The sequence below is a fragment of the Pelodiscus sinensis genome, chromosome 21 (genome assembly GCF_049634645.1).
Source record: "Pelodiscus sinensis isolate JC-2024 chromosome 21, ASM4963464v1, whole genome shotgun sequence".
Taxonomy (NCBI): domain Eukaryota; kingdom Metazoa; phylum Chordata; order Testudines; family Trionychidae; genus Pelodiscus; species Pelodiscus sinensis.
In genome coordinates, this window is record NC_134731.1 from 2061687 (window position 1) to 2082753 (window position 21067).

A 21067-nucleotide genomic window follows, 5' to 3' on the forward strand; every position below is an offset into this window, starting at 1 on the left:
AGGAGGGGGGCAGAGCCCCCGGGGGGGTATCCCTGATGGGGGGGACAGAGCCCCCAGGGGGTGTCCCTGCTGGGGGGGGGCAGAGCCCCCTGCTTGTCTCATGACAGAGGGATGCTGTTGGGCTGGAAAGAACCAGAGCCCCAAGCTGTTGAGTCATCCATGACCCAGATTAGCCGTGCAAACAGCCACACGCGGGGCGGGGGGGGGGGGGGTGTTTTTTGTTGGTGGCTCAGACTAGGGCGCTGAGCTGCTGGAATCTCCGGGGCTCAGCAGGAACCAGGGCCAGAGAAAGCAGAGTGCTGACTGCTCTGCCAGCCGGGCCCTATATAAAGGGAGGCTCCGGAGCAGTCGGGCGTTACATGGAGGAAGCAGCAGCGCAGGCCGAGCTAGGTGAGTGCGGGGGCTGGATTCTCGACTTTTCCCGTCGCTTTGTCCGTTCCCTCTTCTCAGCCAGACAGACGCGGCCTCCCTCCGGCCGAGCGCCAGGGGCTGCAATAAAAGTCCCCAGGGTTAGCCCTTGGCACAGGCCCATTCCCCAACGGGCCTTTGAACCCGCGACCCAGACACCGCACAGGCGATTCAGGAGGTGGCAGGGTGGTGCCCCTGCCCTGGGATCGGCCTCCTCCCGCGCCCCCTCCCATCACCTCAGAAACGGTTCCTCCCTTCGCCAGTCTGCAGCGGGCGAAGCTGCCAGGTCTCCGGCCGGTGTGTGGACAGAGCAGGGAATTCTGGCGGCTGCAGCAGAACACGGCACCGTCGGCAGGTGATGTCCTGTTACACCTGGGCCGCACTGCCTGCCGGCGAGCTCCGGCTTGTGGTGTTGTCTGTGGTGTGGTAACCCTCCCGCGCCCCCGCTGGACTGGGCCTCTTGCACTTGGTGCCGTGCAAACACCTAGGAAAACATGTGCCCTACCTCACAGATCTTCACCCACCCAGCCACGGAATACACCCGCTCACACATATGCCCCCAGCCACGGAATACACCCGCTCACACACATGCCCCCAGCCACGGAATACACCCGCTCACACACACCTCGCCACAGAATATACCCAGTCGCACATAAACAAACAGCCATGGAAGATACATGCTCACATTGACACGCCCTGCCACGGAATACACCCACTCACACGCACACACAGAGCCACAACATATACCTGCTCATGCACACAGAGTCACCCACTCACAGCCCCCCAGACACGGAATACATCCACTCAGACGTGGAACACACGCACTCACCCACCCAGACACAGAATACACCTTCCTGCTCACACACCTGCTCGTACACACACACAAACGATAGGCTTTTCTCCTTCAGGCTCAGCAGGCAAATAGTGAGAGAACGTGTTTCCGTTTCTGCACGGGGGGGGGCTCCACTCCAGCCAGGACAGGGTGTTTGGGGGGGAGCAGACAGAAGCTCCCAACGAAATCTGGACTGTGCGAGAAGGCCGTGGGGAGTGCAGCTGGGCCCTGCCGCTCATTGGGGGGAGGGGGAGGTGAGTGTTGTCCCTGATGGCGCTGCTACCCAGGGGGATAACCCCTAGTCCCCTTGGGGTGCTGATCCCTTGTCGCCGTGCCCGGCAGGGGACGTAACCTGCAGGGGGCGGGCCGGGGGCCGGGGGCCGGGACTGAGCTCACCCCCACAAGCCCCGAATGCTGCCCGTAGGGAAGGGCGTTCAGCGGCAGTGCCTCTGGCTGGACGTGGCTTTCTCCTCAGACTCACTCAGGCTAGAGGGGGCCGGAGGCCAGGCCAGCCCCTCCCGGGCCCCCGAGAGCCTGCAAAGAGTCAGCACGTACAGCGGGGTCTCCCCTGCCCCGACGCCCGTCCTCACGGGTGGGGCAAGGGGGCTCGCAGGCCAGGGGCAGCGCGAGGGGCAGGAAGGAGCAAAGAGCCGGCGGCGGGCCCCCAAGGCCGGGCCAGGCTGACGTAGCCCAGGCCGGCGGGTCCTGCCTTAAAGCAAATGGGGGCAGGAGCTCAGCAGCACACGGCCGGAGGGCAGCTCCCTCCTCCAGCGCCCTGCTCGGAACAGGGCTGGCTGCTCTCGCTCGCACTCCTGTGCCCGCTGCCAGCCCGGCTGGGGTGTGAGTGAGCACTGGGTGGGGCTGGGGGTGTGAGTGCGCACTGGGTGGGGCTGGGGGTGTGAGTGCGCACTGGGTGGGGCTGGGGTGTGAGTGCGCACTGGGTGGGGCTGGGGTGTGAGTGTGCACTGGGTGGGGCTGGGGTGTGAGTGCGCACTGGGTGGGGCTGGGGGTGTGAGTGAGCACTGGGTGGGGCTGGGCTGTGAGTGCGCACTGGGTGGGGCTGGGGTGTGAGTGCGCACTGGGTGGGGCTGGGCTGTGAGTGCGCACTGGGTGGGGCTGGGGGTGTGAGTGAGCACTGGGTGGGGCTGGGGTGTGAGTGCGCACTGGGTGGGGCTGGGCTGTGAGTGCGCACTGGGTGGGGCTGGGGGTGTGAGTGTGCACTGGGTGGGGCTGGGGTGTGAGTGAGCACTGGGTGGGGCTGGGGTGTGAGTGCGCACTGGGTGGGGCTGGGGTGTGAGTGCGCACTGGGTGGGGCTGGGGCTGTGAGTGTGCACTTCTGTGCTGTGTGTGAGTGCGCACCTCTGTCCTCTGTGTCTGTGTGTGTGAGTGCACGCCTCCGTCCGCATGTGAGTGTGAGTGCGCACTTCTGTCTGCATGTGTGTGAGTGCATGCCTCTGCGCTGTTTATGTGTCTGTGTGTGTGCTCAACTCTGCACTGTGTGTGTGTGTGTGTGTGTGCGCGCACCTCTGCACTGTGTCTATGTGCGTGCGCACTTCTGCGCTTCGTGTGTGTCTGTGTGTGAGTGCACAACTCTGCGCTCTGTGTGTGTGTGTGTGTGTGTGTGCGCACCTCTGCACTGTGTCTGTGTGCGTGCGCACTTCTGCGCTTCGTGTGTGTCTGTGTGTGAGTGCACACCTCTGTCTGCACGTGTGTGTGTGAGTGCGCACCTCTGTGCTGTGTATGTGTCTATGTGAGTGTGCACCTCTGTGCTCTGTTTGTGTCTGAGTGTGCACATCTGTGCTGTGTGTGCGAGCGCACACCTCTGTACTGTGTATGTGTGGGGAGGTGAGCGTGCACCTCTGTGCTCTGTGTGTGTGAGTGTGCACCTATGCACTGTGTGTGTGGGTGTGAGCGCACCTGCACTGTACCCAGCCCCGCCGGGGAGGTGTCTGGGCGTGCTCATCTTCCCAGTATTCCAAGCCAGGCCCGGGTATTTCACTGGGATTCCCGCCCAACATGCTCAGCTGTGGCCCGGCCCTGCCCTGCGCTGCCTCTGTGGGGAGTGTGTGGGGCCAACAGAAAATGGGGGGAGTCAGCAGCAAATGGGGTCAGTGACGGATGGGGCCAGCAGCGAATGGGGGGGCTCCGTGATGGGTGGGGCCAGCAGCAAATGGGGGGGGGGGTCTGTGATGGGCGGGGCCAGCAGCGAATGGGGTAGGGGGGGCTCTGTGACGGGTTGGGCCAGCAGCGAATGGGGTAGGGGGGCTCCATGAAGGGTGGGGCCAGCAGCGAATGGGGGGGGGCTCCGTGATGGGCGGGGCCAGCAGCGAATGGGGGGGGCTCCGTGATGGGCGGGGCCAGCAGCGAATGGGGGGGGCTCCGTGATGGGCGGGGCCAGCAGCGAATGGGGTAGGGGGGCTCCATGACGGGTTGGGCCAGCAGCGAATGGGGGGGGCTCCGTGACGGGTTGGGCCAGCAGCGAATGGGGGGGGGCTCCGTGATGGGTGGGGCCAGCAGCGAATGGGGTAGGGGGGCTCCGTGACGGGTTGGGCCAGCAGCGAATGGGGGGGGGCTCCGTGACGGGTTGGGCCAGCAGCGAATGGGGGGGGCTCAGTGACGGGTTGGGCCAGCAGCACGCGTGGGCAGAACAGCTCTCAGAGCAGCCAGCGCCCCTGGGCTGCGAGTTGTACTTTCCCCTCCTCCTTTTCCAGGCACCGTCCCCACAGCCAGGATGACTCAGACCAACCCTCTGCCCGGCCCCACGGGCCCCTGGAAGGTAGGTCCCAGCCGCGCCGTGTGCTGGGTTGGGTACTACACAGGGAGCGGGCGCTGGGCACTGCACGTCTCCTGCCCCCCAGTTAGACGTGACCCACAGGGAGGGGCCTGGCCCTTGGTGCCCCACCCGCCCTCCTGCCCCCGGCGCAGTGCTGACTGCCCCCTGTGTCTGCCCTGCCCTGCGGTACAAGCAGCCGGGGGCAGGAGCGCCACGCCCAGGTGAGCAGCGGGCACGCACTGCGGGTTCCTGCCGGCCCGGCTGCAGCGCCCGCGGGCGGAGGGCAGCGCAGGGCTGCGGGGGCTGCCCCAAGGGCCGTGCGCGCCTGGGGACGGAGGTGGAAAGAGCTGGGCAGTGGGGCGGGAAGGAAGAAGCGAGGCCGGGGTGACCCCCCACACCTGCGGGCCACAGCGCCCTGGTGGGCAGCCCAGCGCCTGGCCGGAGTCCCAGGCGCGGTGGGTCCACGCTGGCGGCTTGCACCAGGCCCTGCCACGGACGGTCTGTGCAGTGGGCACCAGTTCCCCGCCCCGTTCCCACGCGCCGCCCTCCGGGGCGATTCCCCCCCAGCTCACCGCCTACGACCAAGAGAACTTCCAGGGGAAGAAGATGGAGTTCACCTCGGCCTGCTCCAACACCATGGAGCGCGGCTTCGACACCGTCCGCTCCCTCAAGGTGGACTGTGGGGCGTGAGTACCCGGGGGGCCTTGCTGGGACCGCACAGGGGGGCTGGGCTAAAACACGGGAGGGATGCCCCATGCAGCGCACGGCTGGGCGAGCGGGGGCCGGGGCAGAGCGCGGCTGCACCCACAGGTCCGTAGATCCACGGCTGGCTTCTTTCCGGAGGTGGCTGGCAGGGGCAGGGAGGAACGGGCGGCCGAGTCTGCGCCGCTCGGCCTGTCTCTTTGCTGGGAGCCCTCCAGGCACAGACGGCCGATCCACCGCCCCCCGGCATCTGGAGCAAACCTAGGCCAGAGCTCCCGGCCTCCAAGCCAGGCCTGGACTGCGCGGGCGGGTCACCCCCTGGACAGGCCCGTTTCTTGCCCTGAGAGGGCTCTGGAGCTGTAGCCAGGCTGGCACCCTGCAGTCACCCACGCCAGGCCAGCAGAGTGGGGCAGTGCGGCTCAGCTGCAGCCGCTCCCCGGCTTCTTGAGCTAATCTAGAAAGCTGCAGACAGAGACCCCCCCAAGCCTCCGCGCCAGCCAGCCACCCCCCCTAAGCCTCCGCGCCAGCCAGCACCCCCCCCGGGCTCCATACCAGCCAGCCACCCCCCCTAAGCCTCCGCGCCAGCCAGCCACCCCCCCTAAGCCTCCGCGCCAGCCAGCACCCCCCCCCGGGCTCCATACCAGCCAGCCACCCCCCCTAAGCCTCCGCGCCAGCCAGCACCCCCCCCCGGGCTCCATACCAGCCAGCCACCCCCCCTAAGCCTCCGCGCCAGCCAGCACCCCCCCCGGGCTCCATACCAGCCAGCCACCCCCCCCAAGCCTCCGCGCCAGCCAGCACCTCCCCCCGGGCTCCATACCAGCCAGCCACACCTCCCCCAAGCCTCCGCGCCAGCCAGCACCCCCCCCCCGGGCTCCATACCAGCCAGCCACCCCCCCCAAGCCTCCGCGCCAGCCAGCACCTCCCCCCGGGCTCCATACCAGCCAGCCACACCTCCCCCAAGCCTCCGCGCCAGCCAGCACCCCCCCCCGGGCTCCATACCAGCCAGCCACACCTCCCCCAAGCCTCCGCGCCAGCCAGCACCCCCCCCAGGGCTCCATACCAGCCAGCCACACCTCCCCCAAGCCTCCGCGCCAGCCAGCACCCCCCCCTGGGCTCCATACCAGCCAGCCACACCTCCCCCAAGCCTCCGCGCCAGCCAGCACCCCCTCCCCGGGCTCCATACCAGCCAGCCACACCTCCCCCAAGCCTCCGCGCCAGCCAGCACCTCCCCCCGGGCTCCATACCAGCCAGCCACCCCCCCCAAGCCTCCGCGCCAGCCAGCACCTCCCCCCGGGCTCCATACCAGCCAGCCACACCTCCCCCAAGCCTCCGCGCCAGCCAGCACCCCCTCCCCGGGCTCCATACCAGCCAGCCACCCCCCCCAAGCCTCCGCGCCAGCCAGCACCTCCCCCCGGGCTCCATACCAGCCAGCCACACCTCCCCCAAGCCTCCGCGCCAGCCAGCACCCCCCCCCCGGGCTCCATACCAGCCAGCCACCCCCCCCAAGCCTCCGCGCCAGCCAGCACCTCCCCCCGGGCTCCATACCAGCCAGCCACACCTCCCCCAAGCCTCCGCGCCAGCCAGCACCCCCCCCCGGGCTCCATACCAGCCAGCCACACCTCCCCCAAGCCTCCGCGCCAGCCAGCACCCCCCCCAGGGCTCCATACCAGCCAGCCACACCTCCCCCAAGCCTCCGCGCCAGCCAGCACCCCCCCCTGGGCTCCATACCAGCCAGCCACACCTCCCCCAAGCCTCCGCGCCAGCCAGCACCCCCTCCCCGGGCTCCATACCAGCCAGCCACACCTCCCCCAAGCCTCCGCGCCAGCCAGCACCTCCCCCCGGGCTCCATACCAGCCAGCCACCCCCCCCAAGCCTCCGCGCCAGCCAGCACCTCCCCCCGGGCTCCATACCAGCCAGCCACACCTCCCCCAAGCCTCCGCGCCAGCCAGCACCCCCTCCCCGGGCTCCATACCAGCCAGCCACACCTCCCCCAAGCCTCCGCGCCAGCCAGCACCCCCCAGGGCTCCATGCCAGCCCAGGCTCCCCCAGGGTTTTGCACCAGCCAGTGACCCCCCCGGGCTCCATGCCAGACAGCAGGCCGAACGCAGGGACGCAGCGGGGGCTCTGCCCGTGCAGGCTCAGGCTCCGGCGCCCAGGGCAGCGATTCCTGCAGATCGGCGCGGGGAGAAGCAGCCTCCCCACTGGCCACCGGGCTGGCTCCCAGGCGCGCTGCAGCCCCTCACGGGCAGCATGGGACGGGCCCCAGGGGGGCTGCTGGGGCCCCTGCTCGCTGGGCTGGGGCCGGGGGAGCCAGGCTCTGCCTCGGGATGCTGGAGCAAAGCCTGGGAGCCGCCGGCCCCGTGTCCATGCGGCAAAGCGCAGCCTGTGCCGGTAACGCGCCGGGCCGGGCCCCTGCCAGCCTAGCGCCAGCTCGGCCCCACCCCGCCTCCAGCGCATAGGGCAGTGGCTCGTGGGCCAGGGCCCAGCCTGACACTGGGCGCAGCCTTCGGGCATCCGGGCCAGCCACGCTGCAGGGCGCTGGGGCCGCGCCAGGCCCGGTCTCGGCGCACGGGGAGACGGGGCCCCATTGCCCCACGCGCGGGCTGCTCCCCGGCCAGCGCCCTGAGCGGCGTGCTGCTGTTGCAGCTGGATCGGCTACGAGCACACCAGCTTCTGCGGGCAGCAGTTTATCCTGGAGCGGGGCGAATACCCGCGGTGGGACGCCTGGAGCGGAAGCAACGCCTACCACACCGAGCGCCTGATGGCCTTCCGCCCCATCTGCTGCGCGGTGAGCGCCGGGCCCCCGCTGCTCCCCTCCCCTCGCGTCCCCCCGTGCAGGCACCCGGGGCCGCTGCCTTCCTGCTACGCGCAGCACGCCTCGGCCAGGGGGCGGGCAGGGGAGGGCTGGCCCTGGTTAGGGTGAACTAGCTTGAAACTTTCACCCTCTGCCTGGCGCCAGCCAGCCGGCCAGGCCTCTGCGCTTCCCTGCCACGGATGGGGCCAGGCCCCTGCGCTTCCCTGCCACGGATGGGGCCACTCCCCTGGGCTTCCCTGCCACGGATGGGGCCAGGCCCCTGCGCTTCCCTGCCACAGATGGGGCCAGGCCCCTGCGCTTCCCTGCCACGGATGGGGCCAGGCCCCAGCGCTTCCCTGCCACGGATGGGGCCAGGCCCCTGGGCTTCCCTGCCACGGATGGGGCCAGGCCCCTGCGCTTCCCTGCCACGGATGGGGCCACTCCCCTGGGCTTCCCTGCCACGGATGGGGCCACTCCCCTGGGCTTCCCTGCCACGGATGGGGCCAGGCCCCAGCGCTTCCCTGCCACGGATGGGGCCAGGCCCCTGCGCTTCCCTGCCACGGATGGGGCCACTCCCCTGGGCTTCCCTGCCACGGATGGGGCCAGGCCCCAGCGCTTCCCTGCCAGGGATGGGGCCAGGCCCCAGCGCTTCCCTGCCACGGATGGGGCCAGGCCCCTGTGTTCCCTGCCAGGGATGGGGCCAGGAGCCTGGTGCGACAGTGCAGGGAGGTGAGAGGTTGGAAGGACAGTGGGCGAGCGGGGAGCCGCTGCAGTCGCTCCAGTTCAAACTGGCCAGGTGCCCCGGGGTGAAGTGGCAGGGCCGAAAGGGGCCGCAGAGGTGACCACGCCCAACTTTTTTGGCATCTTGCCTACAAGCCTCCCCCGGCGTGTGCTGCGCGTGGCGGGCAGGGGACACAGAGCGCGCAGCTTGTGACCCACGCGGAGCCCCTGCCCGTTGTGGGGTGCAGCGGATGGCTCCCTGCCCTGAGCTGCGTTCCAGCCTCTTTGCTTCACCCCTGTTGCCCCCCAAGCCCTGGCAGCCCCTCCCGCCAGGGCAGAACCCGGTGAGGCCCCCTGGCCCCGCATGTGGGGCGCATGCAGCGCAGCCTGTAAGCTTTGGGTAAAACCAGGAGGCTCCATTGAACGCTTCCCCAGCTCGTCCCCCCGGCTGCTTTGGGAAGCATGGAGCCGAGGGGTTTCGCGGAGGGCGCTTCACTGCACCGGCTCCGGCCGCCGGGAGGCTCCCACAGAGACAGGGGACCGGGGGGCAGGCGAGGTCAGACCACAGGGCGCGTCCCGGGAGCAAGGAGCCCACCCCAGGCCCCGTCCCCCCCCATCTGCACTTCCCTCCTCATGCCTCCCTGTCGCTGTGGCCCAGAACCACAAGGAGTCGAAGATGACGGTCTTCGAGAGGGAGAACTTCCTGGGACGCCAGTGGGAAATCGCGGACGACTACCCCTCCCTGCAGGCCATGGGCTGGGCCAACAACGAAGTGGGCTCCATGAAGGTGCAGTGCGGCGCGTAAGTGGGGACGGCTGCACGCGGGGGGCAGGGCGAAGATTCCCAGTCCCGGCAGAAGCGCCGCCTGGGCCAGGCCGGAGCCGAGCCCTGCCCGCCGGGGCCGCCCAGCTGCCGGAGCGGCTTGCTCCCATTTTACGCACGGGTGCTCCTCTCTTCCTGGCGGCAGGGCCCAGGCCCTCCCTGCTGCTCCGATTTGGAACTGGAGCGGGATCCCTACGGACACGGGCCTGGTTCAGTGTAAGCTTGAGCGGCCGCCCAGGTGACAGGCAGCTGGCTGTGGGCACTCTGCTAGTGTTTCTACGGGTGGTGCACATCGGCACGTGCCTAGGTGCACAGACCATTTATTCCGCATGAGTGGAACAATTAGAGGGAACCGCGGACACGGGGTACAACGCAGGCCTACCTGGCCCTTCGCACTACTCAGGCACATCAGGCCCTCAGCAGGCGGGAACAGGCTCAGATTTTCATCTGCCCCGGGGGTAGGATCCCAGCTGCAGTTTGCGCCTGGCTCCCCCACCGGCTCCTGCAGAGCAGGGGCTGCCTCATCTCCCCGCACTCTAGGAGCGGGGGCGAGAGACGATTGTGGGCGGTTCCCCAGGCCCGCCCAGGACAGCACTGGGGCCGTAGGGGATGGGCTGGCCCCCTTCCCTGTCCAACCACGTCCCACTTTTCCCTTTGTTCCAGCTGGGTGTGCTACCAGTATCCCGGTTACCGTGGCTACCAGTACCTTTTGGAGAGCGACCACCACGGGGGAGATTACAAGCACTGCAGGGAATGGGGCACCCACGCCCAGACCTTCCAGGTCCAGTCCATCCGGCGCGTCCAGCAGTAGGCGTCCGTGGCTGCAGCTCTCCTCGGCCTTGGCCGGGTTCCTCCCGCCCACGGCGCTGGGCCAGCAGCGCCCCTCCTAACGCAGACGGGTTCCTCCCTTGGACGGGGGCTGCTCCTGGTACCCCTGCTGCAGTTGCCAATAAACGGCCCCGACACACACGGCTCCCGTGAGGTCTGTGGGGAGGGCCCCTCGCGGGACGGTTCGGACTCTGTCCCTCCCGCGCGGAGACGTCGCAGGGGCACGGTCCCACGCGCCCATCACCGTTAGCCAAGCTCCTTCACGCAGGCCCGTCCCGGGCGGCTCAGGAGGGGCGGGAGGAGAGCGCGGGCGCAGGCAGGCCGGCTTCACGCTGCTGCAGCCGTGAGACAGGCAGGCCCTTGGCAGCCCCGGCGCCTCGCACACCCAACGCTGAGCACGAGGGCTGCCGTGAAAACAGGAGACCACGGGGGGCAGGGCGAAGAGGGGCGCTGCCCAAGGACCCAGCAATTTAAAAGGGTCCTGAGCCCCTTAAATCACTGCCGGAGCCCCTGGCCCCGCCCCTTCCATCTGAGGCCCCTCCCCTCCCAGGGGGGTCCAGAGCCAAGCCCCGCCCCATATTGTCCAGGGTCCGGCGAAGTCCGTCCCCAGCCCTGGTTTTTACTGTCAGCAGAAACCTTCTGTGTTCAACCCCCAAGGAGCAGAGGGGGCCTCGTGGCCATTGAGCTGCAGCTGGGATGTTCCCCCCTTCCCAGCGGGTCCCGGGTCCTGGGCCACAGCGTTCGCATTCTTCTCCCGCTCCCTCCGCGCTCGTGAGACCCCGGGTGCTGCACCCTCCTTCCCTGGGTGCACATGGCCTGGCCCGAGCCCACTGCCCCCCCAGCCTGTCGCCAGAGCTGCACGGGTTCGCCCTTGGGCAGTCCGACCCAGGGTGGTGCTGGGGCCAGGGCTAGGGGCCCAGAGCCAGTGGGCACGGTCCCGGGGCCCTTAGCCCTGCGCGGTTCTGCATTTTAATCAATGGCCTGGAAGGAAAAACTCATCCCCAGAAACCGTGCAGAGGACCCAGAAGTTACAGGAGTGGGATGCGCTGAGGGGGGAGGTCCCTGCTATTGAACCAGCCAGCTCGCTCGGTAACCCGGGCACAAGCACAGCCTGGGGGTTTAATGCCGCTAAACGGAACGCCTAGGCCCGGAGAAGGCAGCCCCGCTCCAGGCTGGGGGCTCTGCGGGGGGAAGCAGGGGTGCTGAGGGAGCTTTGGGCCATGCTGGATAATGTTGCCAGCCCCAGCATGTGCCCTCAGGGGTTGCTATATGGGGAAGATGCAACTAGGAGCAGAGGTTACTTTGCCTCCAGCACAGATGCAGCCGCTCCCGGAGCCTTGCCCGGGTCTAGCGCCGCCTTTGCGGTGGCGAGAAATGGGAGGAGGCTGAGAAGAGCCACAAGGGAGATCCAAGCCTCAGACAACATGCCTTCGAGGCTCGCCCTGAGAGCTCCAGTGGAGATTAACCATGTTAAGGGATGACGTGGGGCAGCTGGATCTAACAGCTGGACATTGACATGAGAAAGAGGCACATTTTTAAGAAGAGTTAACCATTGGGACAAATTTACCCCCCAATCGAGTGTCCCTCATGGACCTTTTTTAAGGCCAAGATTGGATGGTTTTCTAAGATCTGCCTTAGGAATTACAGAGGAGAAGTTCTCTGGGGTGTGAAACACGAGGGTAGCTTAGGTGATCACAGTAGGCCCTTCTGGTCTTGGAATCTATGAGCCCATATTACTTGGGGAGAAGCCACATGACCGCCGCAGACCCGCTCAGCTGCACGGCCAGGGCGCTCTCAGGCACCCCTGGGCAGCACTGCATTTCAGGCCTGCCTGATAACACACAGGAGTGAACCTCAGATCATCAGCCCCACCCTTGTTAAAGAAACACTGAGGAGAGAGCATGGGAAAGAAACAGAGACACCTACAAATTTTAAAATTTTTATTTAACAATTTACATCACTTATTTTCCGTCAACGCATTTCATCTACATAATTTTCTGGTTTGTTTTTTTTTTTCCTCTCCTGATAAAGTAGTAAGTTTGGGTCACTTTTGAAGACCTGTTGGTGAAACATGGAGTAACTGAAATTAAGGTAACTTTTTCAACATTTAAAGTACGAAGGAGACCTCTTCAGGAAAGAGATCTGACGCCATTACAGCTCATAGACATTGTCTACCCTTCCACTCTGTGACAACACTCGGTAACATACGCGGCTTCAGCAGCCTGCACTAGAAACAGCTACAGCAGGTATTTACGTAGTACACTAAATGCTCTAGCCACCCCCTCCCAAGCTGGAAAAGAGCTACAGGTTTAACTGGGTACACGATAGCTTGGCCTATCCGAACTTAGTGGGCAAGCACAATAAAACTACCACCTTGAACGCTGGTTGGGGAAAGTACCCACCCGCAAGAGGGGCCATCCCTCTGACTTGAGGAGGTGACTCAGTGTCTGAGCAGGTCAGACTCAGACTTGGCTGTGATTTTAAAATAGATAACAGAAATGAGAACAATTGACAGAGCTAGGAGGGCAGGCTGGGATCCATGCAAGGTACCAGCTGCTCTGCTCCCTCAATTCTGCTGGGAGAGGCCACAAATAGGAGCCCAACTTTGGGGGCCTGTAGTACGCAGCTGAATTTCAACCTGCCATTAATACTGAAAATCAGGGGGGATTGTTTCTATGTTCCCCCTAAGTAAACCTGCTGAGCGCCTCCAAGCCCCTGGAGACAGTCAGTACATCTGTGACCGGAGACAGAAAAGCAGCCCTGTTCGGAAGGGAATGGGTTTGCGTTTCTGCCACAGCGGAGCGACCACCGGGAAGAAAGCCGCAGCGGATACCTCCTCCAATGCGAAACCCAGCCTGTCCTACACACCAGGGCTGGGCCAGGTGTTCAGACCCATCCAGCTACACGAACAAAAAGAAAGTCACAAGGCAAAACCTTGACCCCCAGGATATCCAAGAGATTGTTGCCAGCAGTTTCCCACTCTGCAGCCCAACAGCCACGCCTGAACCCCGCGCCGTGCACTAGAGGCAGACAAAAATGGGGTTTTTTAAAGGTGCTTTTCCTCTAAACAGCTTACAATCGGCCCACCCCACACAGCTAAAAAATGTCTAAGCAAACGGGTTAGGTGTTAGTTCCAAGAGAACATCGCCCTCAGCAGGGACTAAAGAACAGCAAACGTAAAATCGATCAACCTTCCCCCTCCCTCCGTGGCATGGCTCCGCTGGGCTGGAGAGAACACAGTCACATCGGTACCACGGAGGGAGCTCACGGGGGACATCCCGTAAGAACACACCACCCTTCTCCCTCCCGCTGGCTCGCTGAATTAGGCCTTTTCCCAAAACAACCCTCTGGCTACTCCCAGAAGTTTTCTGCTTGTTGACTGCTAGCACAAACTGCTCTCTCGCGTCCCCCCCCCCCCAGATGGTATAAAGCTAAGGATGCATTGACAGCACAGGGATGCAAACAAGAGCAGATAAGTCACTTCTGGTAATGAGACACAAATTAAACTTTCAAAAACATGTGCATAGCTTTATTCATCTGCTTAGGACTAACCTTTTCACGGAGCTTCAGCGAAACCCGAGTGTGCAAAATGCATTTCTAAAAAAGTAATGCAAGCAAGCTTTCACATTTACAGTGGCAGAAATACAGAGAGGCTTAAAAACAGAAAAAAAATCACTTTAGGGAGACGGAATCTAGAGATGCAGAAACGGAGAAAACAAGAATCGCAGAGTTTAATATTCGGAGTCCATGGTTGCAAACAAGCATTTCTCTTTATTTAAAGCAAGGTGCATTTTCTTTTTTCCTTTACAAAAGTTAAGGGGGGAGGGCGGGGGAGGGAGAAAAATCCAGCCCAGTAAATGCAATTTTCAGCCTCTGCAGAAAACCTGAATTCCAGAGAGAAGTTGATTCCAGACCTTCCACAGTGCTAAGCATCACAGCACCCTCCTTTGCTAATAGGGGGAGTCCAGCAAACCAGGTGTCCTTTAACACGCCGGTATGGGTCAGGTATGATAGGACAGGTGCTGTATCATAGGATTGGAGTTTTCCCCCCCAGCGTGTAAAACAGCCACTAGTCAGAGTCAATTGAGGATTATGCCCTCGCTTTGAAGACTAGTTACTGAGAACTAGCCAATTCCCGACGGCAGAAGGGAGGTTCGTGACCCCATGCAAGGGGGCGAGACGTCCGGAATTACCAATGCAAAGCTCCCGACAACTCACTAACGAGTTGGACCATTTGAAATTCTCTTTAAAACGAAACACGCATGCAAGGCACGTCATAGATAGATAAAAGCAAAACACACGTGTCAGCAAAAAATGCCCAGTGCTGACAAGCTGAGGAAGAAGACAGAACTCTGCTCTACCAGTCATGTACAATACCGAAACAGTTTGACTGAAGCGTCAGAAGCAGAACAAGTTCAGATCCCTTCAAATCTTCCCTTGCCCCACAAAAATATTTCCACCCCCTTTAAATTAAAAAAAAAAAAAGTTTCTACAAACAGAAAGGTCAAGTCAATTCCCTTTTGTTCCTCCGGGCGGGCGGGCGTGTAAAGCCTCCGGGTTCCTGCTTGGTAGCACAGGAAGGTTGGCTCACGAGTCGTGGCAGAGATCCACAGCGGTTCTCCGGGACTTTTTTGCCAAATGAGCCGGAGCCATTATACCAGAGCCAGGCTCCTTCTTGCCACTCAGCGGCGCTCATTTATTTTCAATCATTCACATTTTGGTTCTGTTGCTAAACAAAGCGGAGGCCAGTCTCAAGGGTTCCCGGCACTAGTGGAACACGGGAGAGAAAGCTAACATCAGGGGCCAGCTGCGTGCCCCCCCTCAGCCTGGGAGCAGCCTGAGAAGACACCAGGCAAAAATAAAAGTTTTTCCCAACTTTGGGACTATGCAGTCCCAATTGGCCGGGGAGAGCAGATGATTTCTAAGCCTGCTGACTAATCCTCACTAAATTTCACACGGAGTTTCAACATTTAAAAAACAAAACAAAAAAGGGGGCGGGGGAATGTTTTGCAGAGATCACCATTTTCCTTCCAAATACCTGCATGGCTAAAAAACAGAATACACAACTTAGACAGAACACGCTTCAGCTAGATTCTTCCAGCCTAAGGTTACTTTGAGTTGTATTCCCTGTTCCGGCCAAAAAAGGAAGAGAAAGTTACACATCTCAGGCATTTCCAAGAGCCAGCTGAGGGATGGTGATACACAGTGTTCTTTGAAGTTAACAGTTTTGCTTGCATTGCATAGTAATTCTCATAGATGGGTCAGCACCAAAATTAATTCCACATCTCCCAAGCCGTTATTTCTGATAGTTCCGTTTCTACGTAACCCTCAGAATTAGTGGCTGTGTTACAGGAGGGGTCAAACCATCCTTAGAAGAACTATATGGTCATGTAAAAAGTGCATCACATTCTTGATTTTCGGAGTTACTGATAGCAGCAGTAGCATTAATCCAAGACGTGAACAATTGTAGATTCATTCTTAAACGCAGCAAACACTTAATGAAATGTCTTCAAGGTCACAAGAAAGTCCTTCTCAAAAGGATACATGGAAATTAGACTAACAGACCCAAAAGGGATAAAACCGAACTACAGAGGCATATTCTTATTTACATCGTAAAACCCAAACCATTGTTACAATACTGAATCTTTATAACACCTAAACAAAACACATGTATTTTAGGAATAAAGCAGAAACTTCTAAAGCAGTATCCGGTTTTTTTGGAACCCTTATTTAGCACCTGAGGAAAGACCGTATGGAAAGCAGAGAGTTAAGGAAAAAAGACGGCAAGCGTGACAGTTGCTGAATGGCCACGTGTTTGCTGCACACAATTTTCATCCCACAGAAAAAAAAAATTGAACTTTTTTTTTTTTTTTAAAGAAGCGACTGAACTCATTAGCAAGGCTGGAGGAAAGGGCCAGGGCGAGGTTACAGAACGGCTTTAGAACGATGGACACGAGTGGCGCTTGCCGATAGACAGCCCATGGGAAATACAACCTAAGACCCCCCCCCCCCAAGGTCCAACGCCCACGTATGTTCCTTGGATGGGCCTGCCACTTCACGCCAGCAACCCCACCCCCCAGTCGCGCTCACTGCGCCGCACGCCTGCACCGCCTCACTTCCGCTAGTGGCACGGCCAAGTTCTACTACGGAGGGCAGGGGGAGACGTGAAGGGGATACAAAGAAGCCAGCTTTCCCCGAGGGGGGCCACATGAACTGGGCACATTTCTGAAGCTCTGTGCTGTAGTGTGTCAGCAGAGGAGCCAGAGAGCTTCCAGCCCTTTGCATCAGTCCAGATTCATGGGTCTCAACTGAGTTCATTTTTTCACAAGGGTCGGTGTCCTTTGGGTTCCTAGCTACTCCCCCCCCCCCCCCCCCCCCCATTCCCTGCTGGGGCTACTCCCACACATGGCGAGCAAATCGTACAACTAGCAAGTGGCTCTTGCCTTGTGCACCTACAAAAACCCCTCCAGCAGCTTGCTCTCTCCTCTCCTAGCCCTGCTCCCGTGAACAGTCTCGGCACTGAAAACCAACACACCCTAAAGCATCACACCAGCCACCAGAGCAAGTCACCAGCCACCGGAGCAAGTCCTTGCAAATGCGATTACCCGAAAGAGCAAGAGCTCCCCACACAGCAAGGCACGTCGCCACATGCGAGTTGTCCTGCAAGAATTATGCCGGTAACAGCTTCCTGCCTTGCCCCCCTCCAAGAACGCTCCTATTCCCACCACCAGTTCGCAGCTGCTCACGAGGAAGGTGCGTTCGTATTGCAGCCACGGTCGTTGAAAGCAGCGGTAGAAAACCACCAATGCCCAACTGTCCGCAAGCACAATGGGATTTTCCGGCTGATGTAAATGGCCTGTTCTTGCCAGGCCCCTCTCCCAGCCACTGAAGTCGGCGACAACCAGATGCATGGTTCAAAGTGGGTGAGACAAGGGCTCAGCCCAGCCTTGCCAACCGCACTACACGGGGAGCGCTCAAAGATGCGCGCCAGAGTAGCTAGGCAACCGGGCTCCACAACTGGAATCTGTGCCCCCACATGATGGAGCGAGGAGGTTGGCTGTTTTTTTAAAATCAAATCAAAAACTGCCGAGTAGCCGCAGCCCTGCCACTCTGGCGAGGTATCAACCGAGGCAAGCCCAGCAGTCGAGGCCGGGAGGACAGCCCCCTCCACTGTGGGAGGGGAAGGGGAGTGGGGACAATTGCCAACAGTCCTTGCAAGTTGACAAACATGCGCCGCGGTGGACTGCGGCGAAGTATCCACGTGTTTATTTGGGTACATTCAGGGCCCGTTTGGGCAAGAGACATTATAGCCGATAACCCAATGAAACCTGCCACTGGAGGGATGAGGAAGAAGGAGGAAGAGAGCACGTATGCGCACCCCTCCTGTGCGGGAATAGGCAAATAAATAGAAAACTTCATTTGGTCAGGAAAGGGGGGGGGGGGGAGGGGAGGAACAGCTGACTCATAGGGCCTATAATCAATTAAAAGAGAAAGTTGAAAGACGACTTTAACCTGAATTAGTATCTTCACAGCTATTAAAAAAATAGATCATGATTTTATTCTTAGTGCCACTTTCCAATACTACACTTGTGTTAGGGTTCGTCTTAAACTTATTTTACTCAGTGTAATAAAAAACAGATGGCACAAAATAAATACAGAGTTCGTTCTCCAAACATGAATAAAATGCTTGCATGCACATTCATTCTGTTTCTCGGCTTCACATCCCACCTCCGTGCAGGCACCCATGCACACCCTGTTCAGACCCCTGCAGGGGAGAGAGCTGCACCCTTTCTAGGCTGTATTTGGTTTATGCTACAGTACTAATACTCTGAGTCCAAGGGACACTGAAGAGTCCCAGCAGGAACATTGTTTAAATGGGCTAAGTTACTCACAGCTGAAGTTGTTTTTAGAAATTTACACAAAAATAATCAGAAAACAGATTAACGCTCAAGATTGTTTTTTAATAAGTGCTCAGTAAAGACCTGTGTGAGGACGCAAGGAGAGAGACTGCAGACACAGAGAGGGTGAAGTGTTACAAAACAGCACAAAGGACGTTTATTCCATGGTCCTGCCTGTCCCTAGGCAATCAAGTTAATCCAACCCATTGCCCGGAAATACTGCCTGTGTTTGCAAGCTGAAACTATGGGGCTCCCAGAAAAAGAATTTCCTAACTGCTTCAAGTCACTTGTACAACCGACCGAGCTCTCAACTGAGAAGGCAGAAGGTGGAATCTATTTCGAGAGATGCTCAAAAACCACAATGGAGAGAAAAGCGCCAGATAGCAATGGGCCTATGGGCGGGGCAAAGCAGGGGGAACAGACCTTTAGAGACGGTGATTTTATTCGGTTTCCTTTGGGAACGTAGTTCATTATTTGAACAATGCATGGGATTGGCCAAGGTGAGCTTCCTGAATAATTCAGCAAGACTAAGCCACAGCTCTAAACTCCACGGGTTCGATTCCATTTAAAAGTGACGGCTGTTCAGCTCCTGCATCACACCATCCCCAAAAGCAGATTTTGGGGGGCAGGGGTGCTGGCATAGCATTAACCCCTGAGCAAGCCAAAGAGGGGTGGAGGGTGTTACTATGGAATCCAGCCCTTAAGGCGGCAAGTGATGACCCAAGGCAAATAGAGAGCAGAACTTTAAAGCCTGTAAAACCAACTAGACACTCGGCTAGCCACCTGAAACATTAAAAACAAAACCAAACAAACTTTTTCGCCTCGCTCTTAAGTCAGCTCTTCCAGTTTGTTCAGCGCTTTAAAGCTCAAGAATGCAGCAGTTCTTTCCCGGAGGAACCCACCACAATCCCAACTTTTGGCAAGCCACCAGGAGACTCACGAGAACTAAAAAACAGGAACGCGGGAGGACTAGATGCCGGGCACATCTGTAAACATGTTGTACAGTGGAAAGATACAAACACCAGTAAAGGGGATACAGTTTAGAGGGGAAATCGAACAATTCCGCAACTGGCCAACCACAAGTTTCTGACCCTGGATGATACAGAAAGTTATTGTTTGAATACATAAAATGGAGTAGGCAATTCATAGTTATACTTTTAAAACCAAGCATGGCAGAAAGCTAACCATCTTTAAAAAGGTACAGGAAAAATTAAAGTTTCTTTGTCCCACTATGAACCTGAGCGCTTCATTCAGGAACAACCTTAATAAAAGCATGAAACACTTAAAAAGCCCCACACATGCTAGATACCTCTAATTGTGAGAGTAGATACATCTAAGCACAAAGAATAGGCAAAAGTAACGGGGTTATTTCCTTCCCCTAATGCCCCATGTGATCCAGTCTGATTTTACCAGATGCTAACTCCTAAATGCCCAGACATTTTCGCCAGCACTCATCTGTGAGCATCCAAGAATAGTTAAGAGTCGTGTACGTGTGGTACTGGGGCAGGACAGAGAACTCGTTTTGTTTCATTAATGATTAACTGCTCGGTCTTACAGTGGACTCCAGGAATTTTGCACCTTGAAAAAAATAATAAAATAAAATAAAAAAAACACACACATTTTTACACATGCTACACACAAGCAGCAGCGCAACAGCATGGATCACATGACTGGAGCCGGCACTCTCTTCCGCCTTCTCTGCTATCACCAGAAAGCGTTCTTTAGTTTGGATTTTTTTTTTTTTAATTTTCATTCCTACACCCCCCATTTTGCTCTTGTAATAAAATATATTTTAATAGAGATATAATGAGAACCAGCAAAAGAGCTCAGAAATACACAGACTGCGTGAAACTATAAAAGAATATTTCCAATGGCCGGGACACTATTCCCCCATCCATTGCTTTCAGGCCGAATGGGAAAGGGTTACAATTCCCATATTTTTTTTCTTTTTTCCTTTTTCCTTTTTTTTTTCTTTTTTAAAAAAAATGTTTCTAAAGAGAAAAAATAATTCAAGAGGGGCGGAAGCTAGCAGAACACAAATTCTCTTCAGATTTTCAGTGAAAAACGGGGGGAGGGGAGCACATTTAGTGTTGAGAGACAGACAGAGCAAATATGAAGCACCTACAGTTGAAAGCAGGAGATAGATAGATAGATATATATATACGTATATATATATTTTTTGCTCCCAGTGATACAATGGCATAAAAGCGTGGGAACAGGGTTTTTTTTTTCCATATTAAATGCCTAAACCAATTGCTCATTTTGCATGTTGTCTTTTAAAATGATACTCGTGACAGCTCTTCAGTTGTATTAGTCTTGTTGACTGTAAAACCAATGTGTATCCCAGAACTGCAGAATTACAATCTTCCCCCCCTCCTCGATGTTTTAAGACCATTTCCTCAGGACCTGTAGGCTGTTTTACTCCTGGCAAGACATGCAGATTATATTTTCTGGAAAAAAAGGAAACCCTGCAAACTTCAAGGCGTTTCTCCAGCATTCGCACAGGGTTCAAAGTAACTCAAACTAAACCAAAAGGGAGGTGGAGGGGGGAGGGAGATGAAGGATGGCGAATCATCCTGGTTTCCCTGTGATTAGTGTGTCACTGCGGTCACAGAAGAAGAAACAGAACTCTTGCAGGGTGGAAATGCCTCTCCAGCGGTCACTGGTGCCTATGTTGATGACAGCAGAAACTTCAGAACCAGGCTTGTGAATGGAGTCTGTATTCGTTAATCACTTGCATTCACTCTTTAAACAGAAACAAAACTAAAAAAACCTATTCAGTACCGGAGATTAAATAATTGTGTGTGTAGTCTGTTGAAATAAATTTTCAGATTCCTTAAGAAGTCTAATTATTTTCAGTTGCCATTTTTAAATAACTCTATATAATTTGTATATATTATCCTGTGATTCTCGTTAGGGTTCCTCTGTTGCACTGAAGATTCAGAAGGAGCGTCCCGTGTGCACAGCACTCCCACTGCAGCGAGCTCGGAACAGGCTGTCTCGTCCCGCTACCTTCACTGATCCGGACAATCCATGGCTTCGTCGTAAGTGATTATCCTTTTGGGATCTGGAGAGAGAAAATCAAATCCCGCTTTGAGCAACCTGCAGCCCAGTCCTGAAGCAGAAAATACCCCTGGGCTAGAGACCCTGAGGGCAGCCAAGCACTTAGCTAATTGGTAAAAACACACCTCCCTTTTCTCTCACAATTGAAAAGGCCTGTTCCCCTTGGCTCTGACATGCCAGTGATCTACTTCCTCTGTACAAAAGAACCATGCAACGTCCCAGCAATG

General features: G+C 58.4%; 2 protein-coding genes across 2 annotated transcripts in view; one reads left to right on the forward strand and one right to left on the reverse strand.

Moving 5' to 3' along the window:
- The first annotated feature begins 235 nt into the window (after positions 1-235).
- CRYBA1 (crystallin beta A1) lies at positions 236-10009 on the forward strand. Its single transcript, XM_075904586.1, has 6 exons — positions 236-390; positions 3952-4016; positions 4581-4699; positions 7362-7503; positions 8888-9030; positions 9715-10009. Exons 1-6 carry the CDS (start codon positions 360-362, stop codon positions 9860-9862), a joined length of 648 nt encoding a protein of 215 aa, XP_075760701.1. The 5' UTR covers positions 236-359; the 3' UTR covers positions 9863-10009.
- Positions 10010-11804: 1795 nt separating this feature from the next.
- The window catches only part of NUFIP2 (nuclear FMR1 interacting protein 2), a 28336-nt gene continuing 19073 nt past the window's right edge, over positions 11805-21067 (reverse strand). The window contains 1 exon segment of the mRNA XM_075904583.1: positions 11805-20844. Within this exon segment, the coding sequence (XP_075760698.1) occupies positions 20792-20844 (53 nt within the window). The 3' untranslated portion in view covers positions 11805-20791.

Coding starts and splice junctions, on each gene's coding strand:
- CRYBA1 (XM_075904586.1), top strand. CDS start 360: ATGGAGGAAGCAGCAGCGCAGGCCGAGCTAG. Junction 391..3,951: donor AGCAGCGCAGGCCGAGCTAG/GTGAGTGCGGGG, acceptor CTCCTTTTCCAG/GCACCGTCCCCACAGCCAGG. Junction 4,017..4,580: donor GCCCCACGGGCCCCTGGAAG/GTAGGTCCCAGC, acceptor ATTCCCCCCCAG/CTCACCGCCTACGACCAAGA.